This window comes from Pipistrellus hanaki, assembly GCF_964339955.1.
Source record: "Pipistrellus hanaki genome assembly, chromosome: 5".
In the NCBI taxonomy this organism is placed as follows: Eukaryota; Metazoa; Chordata; class Mammalia; order Chiroptera; family Vespertilionidae; genus Pipistrellus; species Pipistrellus hanaki.
The window spans coordinates 70,748,955-70,762,514 of NC_140507.1; the positions used below are offsets into that span (position 1 = coordinate 70,748,955).

Consider the following 13,560-nt stretch of genomic DNA (forward strand, 5'->3'; position numbering starts at 1 on the left):
AGGGGATGAGTGAAGTAACAAGATTCTGATGATCTTCGCCCCCAGTGCTTCTCAGAGACCACTGTTCTGGGCGTAGCACTTAGAAATGCTTGGCCATGAAACACACCTCTAGATAGGAACACACAGGAGCCAGGGCCCCAGTGGCAGCTCCAGCCAGGCCAGGCCGCCCACAGCCTAGAGTGTTGGCTATTAATTGTACCTGTCATATAGGGAAAGACAGGCACGTAGGTCAGCCCTACTGTGCTCCTGGCTGTGAGCCGTCCTCCTCAGATGCTGGTGACTGACCCTTAGGCACGGCCCGCCAGGCCAGACAGCAAGGTTTGCACACCCAGATGAAGTCCAGCAAACACAAAAGGTAAAGAAGTTAGAGGGCGTTCAGCCTCGTTTGTATCACCGATTTATTGAAGGAAAACGTCTGGGCTGGGCCGCTTTCTTTCAGACACACTCTTGAGTGTCATGGCTTTGCTCAGCTGGATGGGCACTCGGGGAACCACCCTGCGACCCTTTCTGGGAGGGCTGAGTCTGGCCCAGAGGATTGTCCCTCACACTCAAGATCGGGAGGTAAGCCTGCTCCAAGAACCCTTTTCTGAGCTCAGGATGGCGACAATGAGTCCAGAGGCCCAGTTGCATCCAGGAGCCATAACCCTGTAGGCAGGGCCCAGGCATGACCAGCATTTTCAGAAGTCTGGCCCTTCAAAGAAGAGCAAACAGGATTTGCAGGGCAGGGGACCATCCTCCAGCCATGACCCCAGGTGTCCTAGTGGCCGGGGGAGTGGGCATGTCTTGGAAGGGAGGGCCGCCTTCCTACCAAGCCTGGTCCCATTAGGCAAGGGCTGTCTGTAGGTGCCCCAGGGCACGGCCTCTGGAAGGACAGGGAGGGCCTGGCCGCCCTGGCTCCTCCAGGGAGACAGGTGCTGTTCTAGCACAGCTGAGACCCAGCATGGAACAGGCCCCAAGAACTCTTGGACTGTCTCCCCCCTGTGGTCACTACCCAAGCACATGCTGTATCTTGGGGTCCACCTACAACTGCTCTACATGTGCTCCATTTCCTGGTCTTGATCAGGCTCCTCCTCCTCCTCCTCTTCATCTTCCACCTCCTCTTCCGCACCTGGCTTGTCCAGCGGCGCCTCACCATCCCGGGCCAGCTCCTCCACATGGGCTAGCATGTCAGCCATCAGCGCCTCTTCCAGCCGTTTGCGAACCTGCTGTACCAGTTCCTCCTGCTTCCTGGAGACACATGGAGTGCTGACAGGGATGTCCCTATCTCTGGGAAGCCAGGGTGCGAGGCCAGGAGGATGGGATGCATAGATATACGTGGGCTACTGACTTTTTTGGGCCCGAGGTCCTCCAGCCCTGGCCTGTGGCTCACACTCCCTTCTTGAGCAAGTAGCTCTGACTCAGCCTTCCAGATGGTAGACCCCAGGGGCTCTGAGTGCTCACTCTGTTCCTATTCACTGGCCTCCTCACTCCCTCTTGCCACCACCCTGTCTCCCCACTTCCTAGCAGGTTCTACCCCCATCAGTTCTGGTCATTCTGGTCTGCCTGATAGCTCTCCTCCTCCCCCCCAAATGGGTGGTCACCTGTCTGCTTGGCTCTTTTGGTCTACTGCACATGTGTAAGCTCTTTCGCTACCACTTGAATGGGGTTTGCAAAGAGGGAAAAAAGACCACTGAGTGTCCAGTCCATTGCCTAGCCAGTGTCATCCGTCTTATGAATTTGCAGGTAGAGAATTCTAGGTAGGGAATGGCTTTCCGTCCCCCCCCCGCCCAATATATTTTTATTGATTTCAGAGAGGAAGAGATAGAAACATCAATGGTGAAGGGGAATCATTGACTGGCTGCCTTCTGCACGCCCCCTATTGGACACCAAGCTCACAACACGGGCATGTGCTGGAATCTAACCCTGGACCCTTGAGTCCGCAGGTCTATGTTCTATACACTGAGCCAAACAGGCTACGGCTGGATTTCTGTCTCTTGGCAAAGAAAGCGGCTGTAGCCTTGTCTGCTTACCCATCTGCCTCCCCTCCCTGTGGCTTTTAAGATCCATCCCCTCTCAAGTTCTGCATCTTCACTATAACATGAACCTAACGTTTGTGTCTGTTGCCAGGTTGGCACTGGCCCTGTCCAGTGTGGGAAGCTTCCTCTCTCCCCTTACCATGGTCTTCTCTGCACCGCTGGCTACTCACCCCTCCAGACAGGACCAAATCCACTGCCTAACCCATGACTTAAACTTTTCATTTTAGTGACTTCTAATTGTAGTTCTGCTTAGCTTTAAAAATCCTTCCAGTCTTTTTGGAGTCATGCTCTTTTTTTATACTTTTAATTCCCTCTCTTGCCCTTTCTCTTGGGCAGACTCTCTGGCATGGGGGATTTGGGGGGGGTTTATCTTAGTTCCATGTCCTCACCTGACATGGAGCGCGGGGGCTTCTCTCACACCCACAAAGCTTTGAGCCCCCAATTCCTGAGACAGGAAGCCCACAAACCACAACCCAGCACATATGCCAGTCAGGCCTGCTCTGGTTTCCAGTCCCTTCTTTGTTTGGGGGTAGAGGGTCCCTAAATTTCTTAACTTCTCTTGACCTCACGAAACTTTTTGTTGTAAATCCTCACATGGGGATATTTTCCCATTGATTTTTAGGAAGAGTGGAAGAGAGAGGGAAAGACAGAGAAATATTGATGTGACAGAAACACATGGACTGGTTGGTTACTCCTACACACGCCCCCACCAGGGCTCAGGACAGGGAGAAGCCAGCAACCAAGGTATATGCCTTTGACTGGAATCAAACCCAGGACCTTTGGTCCACAGGCCAACACTCTATCCACTGAGCCAAAAAGGCTAGGGCAGACCTCACAAAACATTTAAAGTTTTGCACTGACATTTAAACTGTGCACTGAAATTTTAGGTTTTAAAGGATGCGTATTTATCCTTTCAGCACTTTTACATGTTTCCTGCCCAGTGCCAGTTCAAACCACTTCCTACCAGGTCTTCCCAAAAGGTTCCAGTAAATGGATGCCTCTCACTCCAAGTTCACCTGCACCTGGGCACTACCGACTCGGGCCCAGCACTAACCCTAGGATGTGTTTACCTCCACCTCTCAGTACTTCCTGTTCCTGCCATGTGCCCACTTCCTGCCACTCTCTAGAGCCTCCTCTCCTCTGTGCCACAGGTAGTATCCCACCCTCATCAGGACCCTCAACGGCCTCATATCCCTAAGGCTCGAAGACACACCGGCCAGGAGCCACAGAGGGTGAGGTGGGGAGCAGCTACCTGATGTCCTCATCAGTCACCATGAAAGCCTTGCAGAGGGGCTGGGCTGTGTTGAGCCATACTCCAGGGTTCTTCTCCACGGCAGCTGAGAGCTGGCCAGTGATGGGCATGGTGCTGGTGTGCAAGGCGCTGGCTATGGCAGAGAGCAGGGTCTCATCTGTGCAGCCGGGTCCCACTCCTGCAGGGGCGCAGGAGGTACAGTCACCATCAGGCACTGGCCTTTGTCCCTCCACCTCGGATGTGTTCCCAAACCCCCCTTATGAGCAGGCAGGTGCTCTCACATCACAAAAGGAACTCTACATGCTCTGTCTACAATGGAGCAAAATCACACCCCAGATTTTTCCAGGACCCTCCAGGAAGATGCATCTTGCTGGTCCTATGCCTCCCCCCAACCTCGTGGCCTCCCTCCTCCCACAGATGTGCTGCGCTCTGGTAACTGTCTCCAGGACCAGATATCAGGCGTCTGCCCCAAAGCTGGAGGTTGGAGGGTCCCTTCCTTTCTCCTGCAGGCCTGGCCCCCTTCCTAACTTCCCCTTACCGTCCTGGGGTCTGGGTTTACCTTGCAGACCTTTAGGGAGGTCCATGGTCTTCACAAGCTCTTCAGCAATATCAAAGGCATTCAGGCCACTCAGCTTCTTCTCCCAGAAGAGCTACCGCCGGACAGACAGATGTGAGGCCAATAACACAGCAAGGCCCCCACATGCACAGGTGAACCATAGCAGTCCGGATGACGGCTAAAGCCCATCCACATGTAGTGCAGTGGTTGGTCTCAGCATGACCACCCACCGCTACCCTGGCTGGGCTGCTGAGATCCCAGCGTGAGAAATGAAGGTGCCACATCCAACGGGATTCACACTCATCTTCCCAGAACAGAGAAACACCAACTCCAGTTTTTGGCAGGACAAAGACCCAGGATGTTAGATGTGCGGTGAGGTTACCAAAAGATTGTCCCACACCCCCACTATACAGTGTGTGGATGTTTGTAAATATGTTTGAAAACACTGGCAATTCTCAGTTTTTGAAAAGCAGGTTATACACCCATTACGTATGATCTTATTTAAAACCCCTCCCCCCACAAAACTTAACCATTTATTCAAGGAAACACTGGCTTGCCCTGGCTGGTTTGGCTCAGTGAATGGAGCGTCGGCCTGTGGACTGAAGAGTCCCAGGTTCAATTTCAGTCAAGGGCACATGCCTGGGTTGCGGGCTCAGTCCCCAGTGAGGGGTGTGCAGAAGGCAGCCAATCAATTGATTCTCTCTCAACATTGATGTTTCTGTCTCTCTCTCCCTCTCTCCTTTTCTCTGAAATCAATAAAAATATATTAAAAAAAAAAAACATTGACCAGTCCAACAGGCATAGATCAATGGTTGAGGATCAACCTATGAACCAGGAGGTCACGATTCAGTTCCCAGTCAGGGCATATGCCTGGGTTGTGGACTTGATCCCCAATGTGGGGCGTGCAGAAGGCAGCCGATCAATGATTTTTCCCCATCCTCGAGTTTCTTTTTTCTTTTTTTTTTTATTAAATATATTTTATTGATTTTTTACAGAGAGGAAGGGAGAGGGATAGAAAGCTAGAAACGTCGATGAGAGAGAAACATCGACCAGCTGCCTCCTGCACACCCCCTACTGGGGATGTGCCCACAACCAACGTACATGTCCTTGACCGGAATCGAACCTGGGACCCTTCAGTCTGCAGACCGACGCTCTGCCGCTGAGCCAAACCAGTTTCGGCTATCCTCGAGTTTCTATCTCTCCCTCTCTGAAATCAATAAAAATATATATAAAAAATAAAATGACCCTTTCCGGTTTGGCTCAGTGGACAGAGCGTTGGCCTGTGGACTGAGGGGTCCCAGATTCAATTCTGGTCAAGGGCATGTACCTTTGTTGCGGGCACATCCCCAGTAGGGGGTGTGCAGGAGGCAGCTGATCGGTGTTTCTTTCTCACTGATGTTTCTCTCTTTCCTTCTCCCTTCCTCTCTGTAATAAATAAATAAAAATATATAAAAACAACAGCAGCAGCATTGGCCAGAAAAAGCCCCAAGTGTCCCAGCAGCCCTCTGCATGTGGGTGGGGTCAGGGTGGGGCTTTGCTCCCTAAGAACTAGGTTCTGGGTTGACTGTTCCTGACTGCACTTGGGCTAAGGGACCCAGCAAATGTCAGCTCTGAAGTGTGGACTGAGTGTCTTCTCTGAGGAAAACACCAAGTGGTGGATGATGCCGGTGCTGCGGGAGGGTCTGGAGGTCTTGGGGGCCCTAGAATGGGAGGCTGAGGAGGGTTTCATGGAGGAACTGGCAGTGGCATCTGGGACTATGGTCGAGGCTGGGGTGGGGTCAGGGTCAAGGCTGCAGAGCTCGCAGAAGCAAGGCCAAGGAGTAGACCCAGTCACCAAGCTGGGCCACCTGGTCAAGTATACGAAGATCAAGTCCCTGTCTGAGATCTGTTTCTTCTCCTGCTCATCAAGGAATCTGAGATCACTGAATTTTTCCTGGGGGTACCCTTCAAGGACAAGGCTTTGAAGATTATGCCCGTGTAAAAGCAGACACCGACTGGCCAGAAGACCCAGGTCAAGGCATTTGTCACCATTGGGGACTACAATGGACCTGTTGGTCTGGGTGTTAGTGTTCAAAGGAAGTAGCCACTGCCATCCTTGGGCCATCACTCTGGCCAAGCTCTCTATTATCTCTGTGGTGAAACTACTAGGGGAACAAGATCAGCAAGCCCCACACTGTCCCTTGCAAGATGACTAGCTACTGTAGTTCCGTGCTGGTGTGCCTCATTCCTGTCCCCAGGGGCACTGGCATAGTCTCAGCGCCTATTCCCAAGAAGCTGCTCTGATGGCCAGGATCCATGACTGCTACACCTTGGCCAGGGGCTGCCATGTCACCTTAGGCAACTTCACCAAAGCCACCTGTGACGCTATCTCTAAGACTACAGTTATCTCACCCCTGACCTCTGGAAAGAGACTGTGTTCACCAAGTCTCTCTATCACTGACCATCTTGTAAAGACCCACACCAGAATTTCTGAGCAGAGGACCCAAGCTCCAACTATGGCCACCACATAATTTTGTGCAAGAAAATAAATTGAGCCCAGCTGGTGTGGCTTCACATCTGAGCGTTGACCAAGAGATCACTGGTTCAATTTCAGGTCAGAGCACATGCTGTTTGCAGGCTCAATCCTCAGTAGGGGGCATGCAGGAAGCACTGATCAATGTTTCTCTCTCTATATCCCTCTTCCTTTCTCTCTCTCTCAAATTAATTAAACCAGCCCTAGCCGGTTCAGGTCAGTGAATAGAGCGTCAGCCTACAGACTGAAGGGTACTGGGTTCAATTCTGGTCAAAGGCACATGCCTGGGTTGTGGGCTCAATCCCTAGTAGGGGTGTGTAGGAGGTAGCCGATAGGTGATTCTCTCTTATCGTTGATGTTTCTATCTCTCTCCCTCTCCCTCCCTGAGATCAATAAAAATATTTTTAAAAATTAAAATTAAAATCAAATAAATCATATTACAAAAAGAAAAGTAAGAAAATAAATTGATACCCTGGCTGAGTAGCTCAGTTGATTAGAGCATTGTCCTGATAAGTCAAGGTTGTGAGTTAGAGCCCTGGTCAGGGCACACAAAAGAATCAATCAATGAATGCATAAAATAAGTGAAACAACAAATCGATGTTTTTCTAGAAATCAATCAATAAAAAAGAAAAGAAAAAGAAACTGAATTAAGCCTGTTATTTTTTAAAAAAGAGAGGACCCAGCTTGGAGGGAACAGAAGGTTCAGGGCTGGGCCTCACCTGGCCAGGGTGTGTAGGGTATGTGCTCACCTGCCGGGGCTGCTCCACAGCCTTCTGGGGGTCACTCTTCACCTTGTTGCTGGGATGGTTGGTGATCTTGGTCACTGGCTGCTTGAAGATGGATGCTGTCTGCCTGACAGGGAGGGCCGTGTTCAGATCAGGTTTGCCCTGTGGAGACAGGAGCTCTGCTACTCAGACTCTTCAGAAGCCTGACTCTGTGTTCTCCTAGTCATAGCACTCCCAGTGGCACCCAGAGACCTGGAGGAGATGCCAAGTCCAGTCCCTGCCTATTTGCTGCCCTCGGTGGGGCTCAGGACACACACTGGCCCTGTCCTTGCCTCCTGTGCCTCATTCTCTGTGAAGAACTAGCCTGGGACAGGTTCAAAGTCCCACTGCACATGTCCACCAGAGACTGGGGACACACAGTGTCACTGGGTACTATGGACTGTCAGCTATTGAAGACACTGTTCAAGGAAGGAAAGTGCAACAAGCACCAGAAGCAGCCAGAGACCTCTCAAGGGACAGAATCACGATTCCTTTTTTCTCCTTTTCTGTGGCCTCCAAAGTTCCCTTAGTAAATAGTTACTTCAACACCAGAAGTAAACTCCATTACAGTACCAGCTCTCTTTCCACCACCACAGCGGGTGTGAAATGGTGGATCCACCCCCCCCGACCCTCCCGCCGCTCCATTGTGATTGGGTGGCGCAGGGCAGGGGGCTCACCTTGACCTGGTTGGAGGAGTCATAGCGCACCCGTTGCCGACTCTTGTTCATCTTGCTCATCAGCATCTTGCCCGTCCGGAAGTCGAAGGCCCCCAGGTCCATGGAGCCGCCCAGGTACCGTGCCAGCTGTGGTTTGCTGCGGAACTTCTTCCCACTCGGGCTGCGGACAGAGAGGAGTCAGTGGCTGCAGGATGTGCTGGGCCACCCCACACCCCCAACTCCAGGCCCAGAGCAGGGATGAACACCTGGAACTACAGAGTGATGGGGCCTTGAGAGCCTGACTGCCATTTTCAGAACATTCCAGAAACAGAAATAGGCCATGTTCTTGAGAATAGACCCAATGATAGCAGATATTTGAGGAACATGCCCTAATAGCAATCTCCGTCTAGTGGTTATGGCATTGAGGACTAGGGGCTCCTGGGGACCAGTAAAATCTCATGTTAAGATTTGGGACCAGGACCCCAAACAACTGCTCAGGCGTGACCTGATGGGAAAGCTGGAAAGCAGGAGCTGATGACCTGGCTGTGAAGATCTGCCTCCTGCTCAGCTCTGAGGACACAACACCCACCCACAGGGCCACTGTGCAGCACAGTCAACACAACTCTGCTGGACGGGACCAGCACAGGACCCAGCATGCAGTAACTGCTGCCAGGAAGACTTGTGCAGCCACTTTGGAAATAGCCTGGCAGCTCTTCAAAGGACCAAACAGCCATCCCACCCCTAGGTATCTCCCTGAGAAGTGAAAACATACATCCACGAAAAAATTTAACCCAAATATTCACAGCAGCAGGAATCACAATAGGCATAAGCGGAAACAACCTAGATGGCGACCAGCTAATCAATAAACACAACAGGACCCCACCCTCAAACTCAGCCACGAAACGCAGGGGAGCACTGACACTCTACGATGTGGATGAACCTCCGAAGACATGATGCTCAGTGAGAAGCCAGACACAAAACGCCAGAGTTTGTGATTTCATTGATGCCCAGAACAAGCAAATGCACAAGTATAAGTAGATTTGTAGGTGCCAGGGGTTGAAGAGCAGGAAGGAGGGGTAACTGCTGATGGGCATGGAGAAACCTCTGAGATAAGCCCCTAATTTGAGCAAGCGCATACCTGCCCCCTCCAGTCCTGTCCCACATGTCCAGGCACAGAGCAAACCAGGACAGTGAAGGGCAGGATGGGTCCAGTTACAGCCAGGAGGAAACCCATGGCACTCAGCTCAGGCAGCCCTGCTGGGACCCCCTCCTGAGGGGTTATTGCAGGAACTTGTGCTTCTTCCTTTGGCCTGGCCAATCAGCTAGGACTGGGTGCTTTAAGAGTCCCCTACCGCCTAAGGCTGCTAAGGACTCTTCTGGAAGATCCACTTTTCTACTATGCTCTGTGTTGACAGATAGGAACACTCAGCCCATGTGCCAGGGCAATGGAAAGGCAAAGAGGGAAGAAACCCACTCAAAATACTCGCCAACATTTCTTTGCCTCCAGTCACTTCCACCCGTTGCTGTTGTCTTTAAACATGAATGAGAACAGGGAGATCAAAACACAAAGCCCAGCTGACGGGCTCAGTGGTTGAGCATCCACCTATGAACCAGGTCATGGTTTGATTCCGTCAGGGCACACGCCCAGGTTGTAGACTCGATCCCCAGTGTGGGGGCGTGCAAGAGGCAGCCAATCGATGATTCTCTCTCATCATTGATGTTTCTTTCTATCTCCCTTCCTCTCTGAAATCAAGAAAAAAATATTTTTAAAACAAAACACAATGCACAGGTTAGCAGTTGCTCAAGGCTGGGGATAGGGGAATAGGGCATTGGGGTCCTTTTGGGGGTGATGAAAATGTCCTAAAATGGACTGTGGTGATGGCTGTATCTTTCAATATATCAAAACTGTACACTTTAAATGGGTGACTTGTGTGTTATGTATACCCTATCTCAATAAAGCTGTTTAAAACAAGTGCCAGGAGCTCAGAGAGGGAATAGGGAGCCATGCTAATGGGTAGAGGGCTTTGATTTGGGATAATGAGAAAGTTCTGGAACTAGAATGGTGATGGTTGCAAAATTGTACTAAAAATTGCCAAACTGTAAGCTTTTGGCAGTATGGAATGTGAAATTCTATCTCAATTTTCCAAACAGGTTTTGCAGATCTGTACTGACAGATTGTGACATCCCTGATACTTAGTGAGAAAACAAATGAGCACCATAGCCCTTCTCAGAAGGTAGGCTTACCTGGGAGCCCAGCTGGTTGTGGGGAGGGGAATCTGTGCCCAGCGTGGAGCCTAGGGGTCTGAAGAGATGCAAAGACACTTGCCTCGGACCTGGCCTTTCCCTATACCTTTGCTTCTCATCAGTAGATGAGTCTGCTGCTTTGGTTTTCCTAAGTCTACTTCTACTTTTAAATGAGATCTTTTGGAAAAATCCTCTCAAAAAATTATTCATTAGGTCAGGAAAATAACTTCCCTCAAGTCCTCAGTTTCCTGCCTGGATAGAAAATGTCAAGCAGGGACTGTTTTCACAAAGAAAACACGGGGCACTCCGTAACCCCCTCTCGGCAGACTCTGGGAGTGAAGTTCGGACAAATCATCCAGATGGAGGGTTGGGTGGATGTGCCCCCAGGGGATGGTCCATAGGGTCACTCCCTCTCTTGCAATGTAATTCTTCAGAGGAGATACTTCCTACCTATCACTTTTTGGAAGAGGAAGATAAGAATTCAAGGCCTGCATGTCCCTAGGGGCAGGGCTAGAACTCAGGGCCAGTCTAATCTGACTCCTCAGCCTCCAATGCATTAAGACAATCAGGAAAATCTACCTATGCTCTAGCCCAGTTGCTTGGTTCAGAAGGGTCTCCAAAGAGTGGTGAGGAAACCAGAAAATCACATTCCAGGAAAACACCATAGTTCCACATCACACCCCCCTAGCATTTCCACCACTGGGAGAAAGGACAGCTGGTGGGACACTCAGGCCAGAGGCCTGGCAATGAAGCCGGACTCCGCACCCCGCTCCTCTCCCATCTCAGGCCTCACCTCTTCAGTGCAGCCATGGAAAACCTGAAGTTGCATCTGTCCAGCTCGTTTTGGAGCTTCCCCCTCCTCCAGACTCCTATGTTCTGGGTTGGGGCCTCACTCAGCTGAAGCTCTGACCTGCTCCCAGGCAGGAGGGGGTGAGGGGGTGCTCTGACCATGCTGGCCTTGGTTCAGCTCCAGAGCTGCAGACTGCTCTCTGCCACCGGCCTCTGCACAGGCTTCTGGTGTTCCCACGCCTGGACTGCTCTTCCTCCCTCTTCACTGTTAGGGCTCAGCTAGATGTCACCCCCGCAGACAGGCCCTCCCTGACCTGCCCCAGCCTCTGCCAGGCACCCCTACTCACAGATCCTGCACTTCTCAGCATGTCACCACCTCACCCGGGAGTAACAGGGTGAGGGCTGGTGCCTCAGCTATCACCTAGAAGGGGAGGGCCCGGGTCTCACTCCTAGCTGAATGGCCCGGACCCAGCAGATGCTGCAGAGATGTTAAATTAACAAAGGACTAGAAACAGAGAGACCTGCCTCGGTTCTTGGATTTAAAAGCAAGCAAGCACACAAGCATGCTTGGAATTAGAGGCACATGGTCCTACTCTGAAGCCTCCCCACTGACCCAGGATTTAGGTTTTCCAGAGCCTGTGAGGGAGTGACCTTACAGTAAATGATGGCAAAGAGGAATGCACATGTGTCCCTAAGAGACACTTTTGCAGCGCCACTATGTCCATGAGTAAGTTAAAGGTTCCAGCCAATTCTGTAAACGTTCAGAAGCCCAGTTTAGCTCCCATCGCTGCCCTGCACTTCTTGGAAACCGGAAACTAGAGTCTGAGCTTGTCTTGGGCCAGTCACTATCCTTTCCCAGCTCACTTTCCTCCTTCTTCCACAAAGGGGCTAGCAAAAGCCTAGCTCTTCCCCTCCCGCCGAGTGCTGGAGGATGGAGCATTGGTTCTGCTTTTCCTTGGCCTCACCCAGCCAGTTTCTGGGCCCACACCAGGCTGCATACCCCCCAGCACCAGCTGGCATTCAACAGGAGGCAGGTGTCCTGCCGGCTCTTTCATCAGGGACCTGAAGCAAAGGGGAGGGAACCGTCAAAGCTGGCTCAGAAACAAAAGCTCCTTCTAGCAGTCAGGGGGAAAAAGAGGGAGAAGGCAAACAGCAGGTGGCCCGCTGTCTGGGAATGGGCTTCAAACCTCCCACGAATCCTTTGTTCCACGGAGGAGATTCAGGCAATTTGACCCCTTCTCCCAGGCTAAGGGCAGCCCCTGCTTCCAATTTTGGGAGGTGAACTCTGGGCTCTGTTTGTGCGAGTTCATAAAGTCTCAAGTCTCTGGGACTGGAGGATACACGACCAACGGGGTTCCGCTCTCCAAACAAGCCCAAAGATCGGAAAGGGTGACCCTTCAAGACACGCATCCCCTGAGGCCCGGCTGCCCAGAGAACCCCGGAGCCCGCTTTCCTAGGTATGCCCTCCCGGGCCCATCGGAGAAAACTTAGCCCAGCCCCCACCCCTGCCTCCCAGCGACTTCTGGCCTGCACCGGCCGGCGCCCTTCGGCCCTCTGGCAGGTTTCCCATGGCTGCCGGAGAGAGGCCGGCGCTCGACCGTCCGTTGCAAGTGCCATGCGGCCACGTTGGGGGCGCACGCGCACTCGGCAGATTGGGGGGTGGGGGGGCCGCCGCGCGCGCGGTCGCGCACGCGCACTGGGCTGGGCGCCCGTCGTGCGCCGAAACGCACGCACGACGCACGCGCGGGGGCCCAGGCCGCGGCCCCGGTCAGGGTGCCCAGGCCGCCGCAGAGGCCGCTGGGAGGCGCTCGTTGGGGCCCTGCCCTGCTAGCACGTTCATTCACCTATAGTAAAAGACATCCCTGTGGCCGGCCGACAGCCCCGACCTTCTGGGCACTTCTTCCCTTTCCCAGCCCTGCGGGAGCGCCGGGCACTCCCACCTCTTCCGCTCCATCGCGCCCGACTCCTCGGCCCGCCGCCGCCGCCGCCGCCCGGACCCCCGGTCTCCGCCGCCGCCGCTGCCGCTGCCGCCGCCGCCGCCGCCGCCGCCGCCGCCGCCGCCGCCGCCGCCGCCGCCGCCACTTACCGTGGCTGTTCCGGCCCGCAGGCCCCCACCCTCCACCCCCAGCCGGGCGCGCGCCGGCTTTGCCGCCCTCTCAGCCCCCTCCCCGCGCTCGCCAGCCCCCGCTCGGGGGGCCCGCTCCGCCCACCCGCCCGCGCGCGGGGCCGCGTGGTGCGCAAGCGCTGCGCAGGCCCCGCCCCGCAGCGACCGCGCCACTCCACACCGGGGCGGCGGGGCTGGGGCCCGGGACTGCACGAGGCTCGCGCGCTCCGCGTCCTGTGTGCTTGTTGCTCCATCTCCAAGGGATCTCCCTCCTGCACCTGTCACCACGACCCCGCATGGGCTCCAGGATGCCGGTCCGGTGGCGGGCCTCTATGCCGCCGTCTCCCGGTCTCCCAGCGTCCAACCTCTTCACCCGTGTCCACATCCCGGGCCAGTGCCGTTGGCCACCCCGCTGCATACTCCGGGTCCCACCCAACGCTTTTCTGACGTCTCAGAATCTGGCAATGCGCCTCCTTCCCCCCCTTCCCCCCCCCCCCCCCCCCCCCGCTGCACCTTGGTCCAGCCACTATCTGTGGGTTGGGGGTTTTGCCCTCCTTTTGTCCCCCTCCCATAACCTCTTCCCACCCCCAGCCAGAGGGTCCAGGTGGCGCTGCCCCACCGGTACCTCTCCCGGCCTCATTGTCCCCCCGGAGCAGAGCCTGGCCGGT

General features: G+C 53.9%; 1 protein-coding gene and 1 pseudogene across 6 annotated transcripts; one reads left to right on the plus strand and one right to left on the minus strand.

Moving 5' to 3' along the window:
- Nucleotides 1–374: 374 nt before the first annotated feature.
- On the minus strand, nucleotides 375–13,309 carry MBD3 (methyl-CpG binding domain protein 3). 5 transcript variants are annotated; one of them, XM_084883563.1, is made up of 7 exons: nucleotides 12,815–12,856; nucleotides 12,729–12,762; nucleotides 7,777–7,936; nucleotides 7,085–7,222; nucleotides 3,827–3,917; nucleotides 3,268–3,445; nucleotides 375–1,227 (listed from the first exon to the last, which is right to left on the minus strand). In XM_084883563.1, exons 2-7 carry the CDS (start codon nucleotides 12,740–12,742, stop codon nucleotides 1,032–1,034), a joined length of 777 nt encoding a protein of 258 aa, XP_084739689.1. In that variant the 5' UTR covers nucleotides 12,743–12,762; nucleotides 12,815–12,856; the 3' UTR covers nucleotides 375–1,031. The 5 variants fall into 5 exon arrangements, with proteins under 5 accessions (XP_084739689.1, XP_084739687.1, XP_084739686.1 ...); XM_084883561.1 differs by lacking the exons at nucleotides 12,729–12,762; nucleotides 12,815–12,856 and adding exons at nucleotides 11,789–11,850; nucleotides 12,292–12,480; XM_084883560.1 differs by lacking the exons at nucleotides 12,729–12,762; nucleotides 12,815–12,856 and adding an exon at nucleotides 13,171–13,309.
- Nucleotides 4,189–7,066, plus strand: LOC311622578 (small ribosomal subunit protein uS5-like; annotated as a pseudogene). Its single transcript has 2 exons — nucleotides 4,189–4,195; nucleotides 5,464–7,066. The product of its transcript is annotated as a small ribosomal subunit protein uS5-like (transcript).
- Nucleotides 13,310–13,560: the final 251 nt, after the last annotated feature.

What these genes read in the sequence shown, in the direction of transcription:
- MBD3 (XM_084883564.1), bottom strand. Translation starts at nt 12,742, where the DNA reads ATGGAGCGGAAGAGGTGGGAGTGCCCGGCGCTCCCGCAGGGCTGGGAA. An exon ending in ACTCCTCCAACCAGGTCAAG is followed by an intron (nt 7,223 to 7,776) that starts GTGAGCCCCCTG and finishes CTGTCTCCACAG; the next exon opens with GGCAAACCTGATCTGAACAC. An exon ending in CCTCCCTAAAGGTCTGCAAG is followed by an intron (nt 3,446 to 3,826) that starts GTAAACCCAGAC and finishes GCGCCCCTGCAG; the next exon opens with GAGTGGGACCCGGCTGCACA.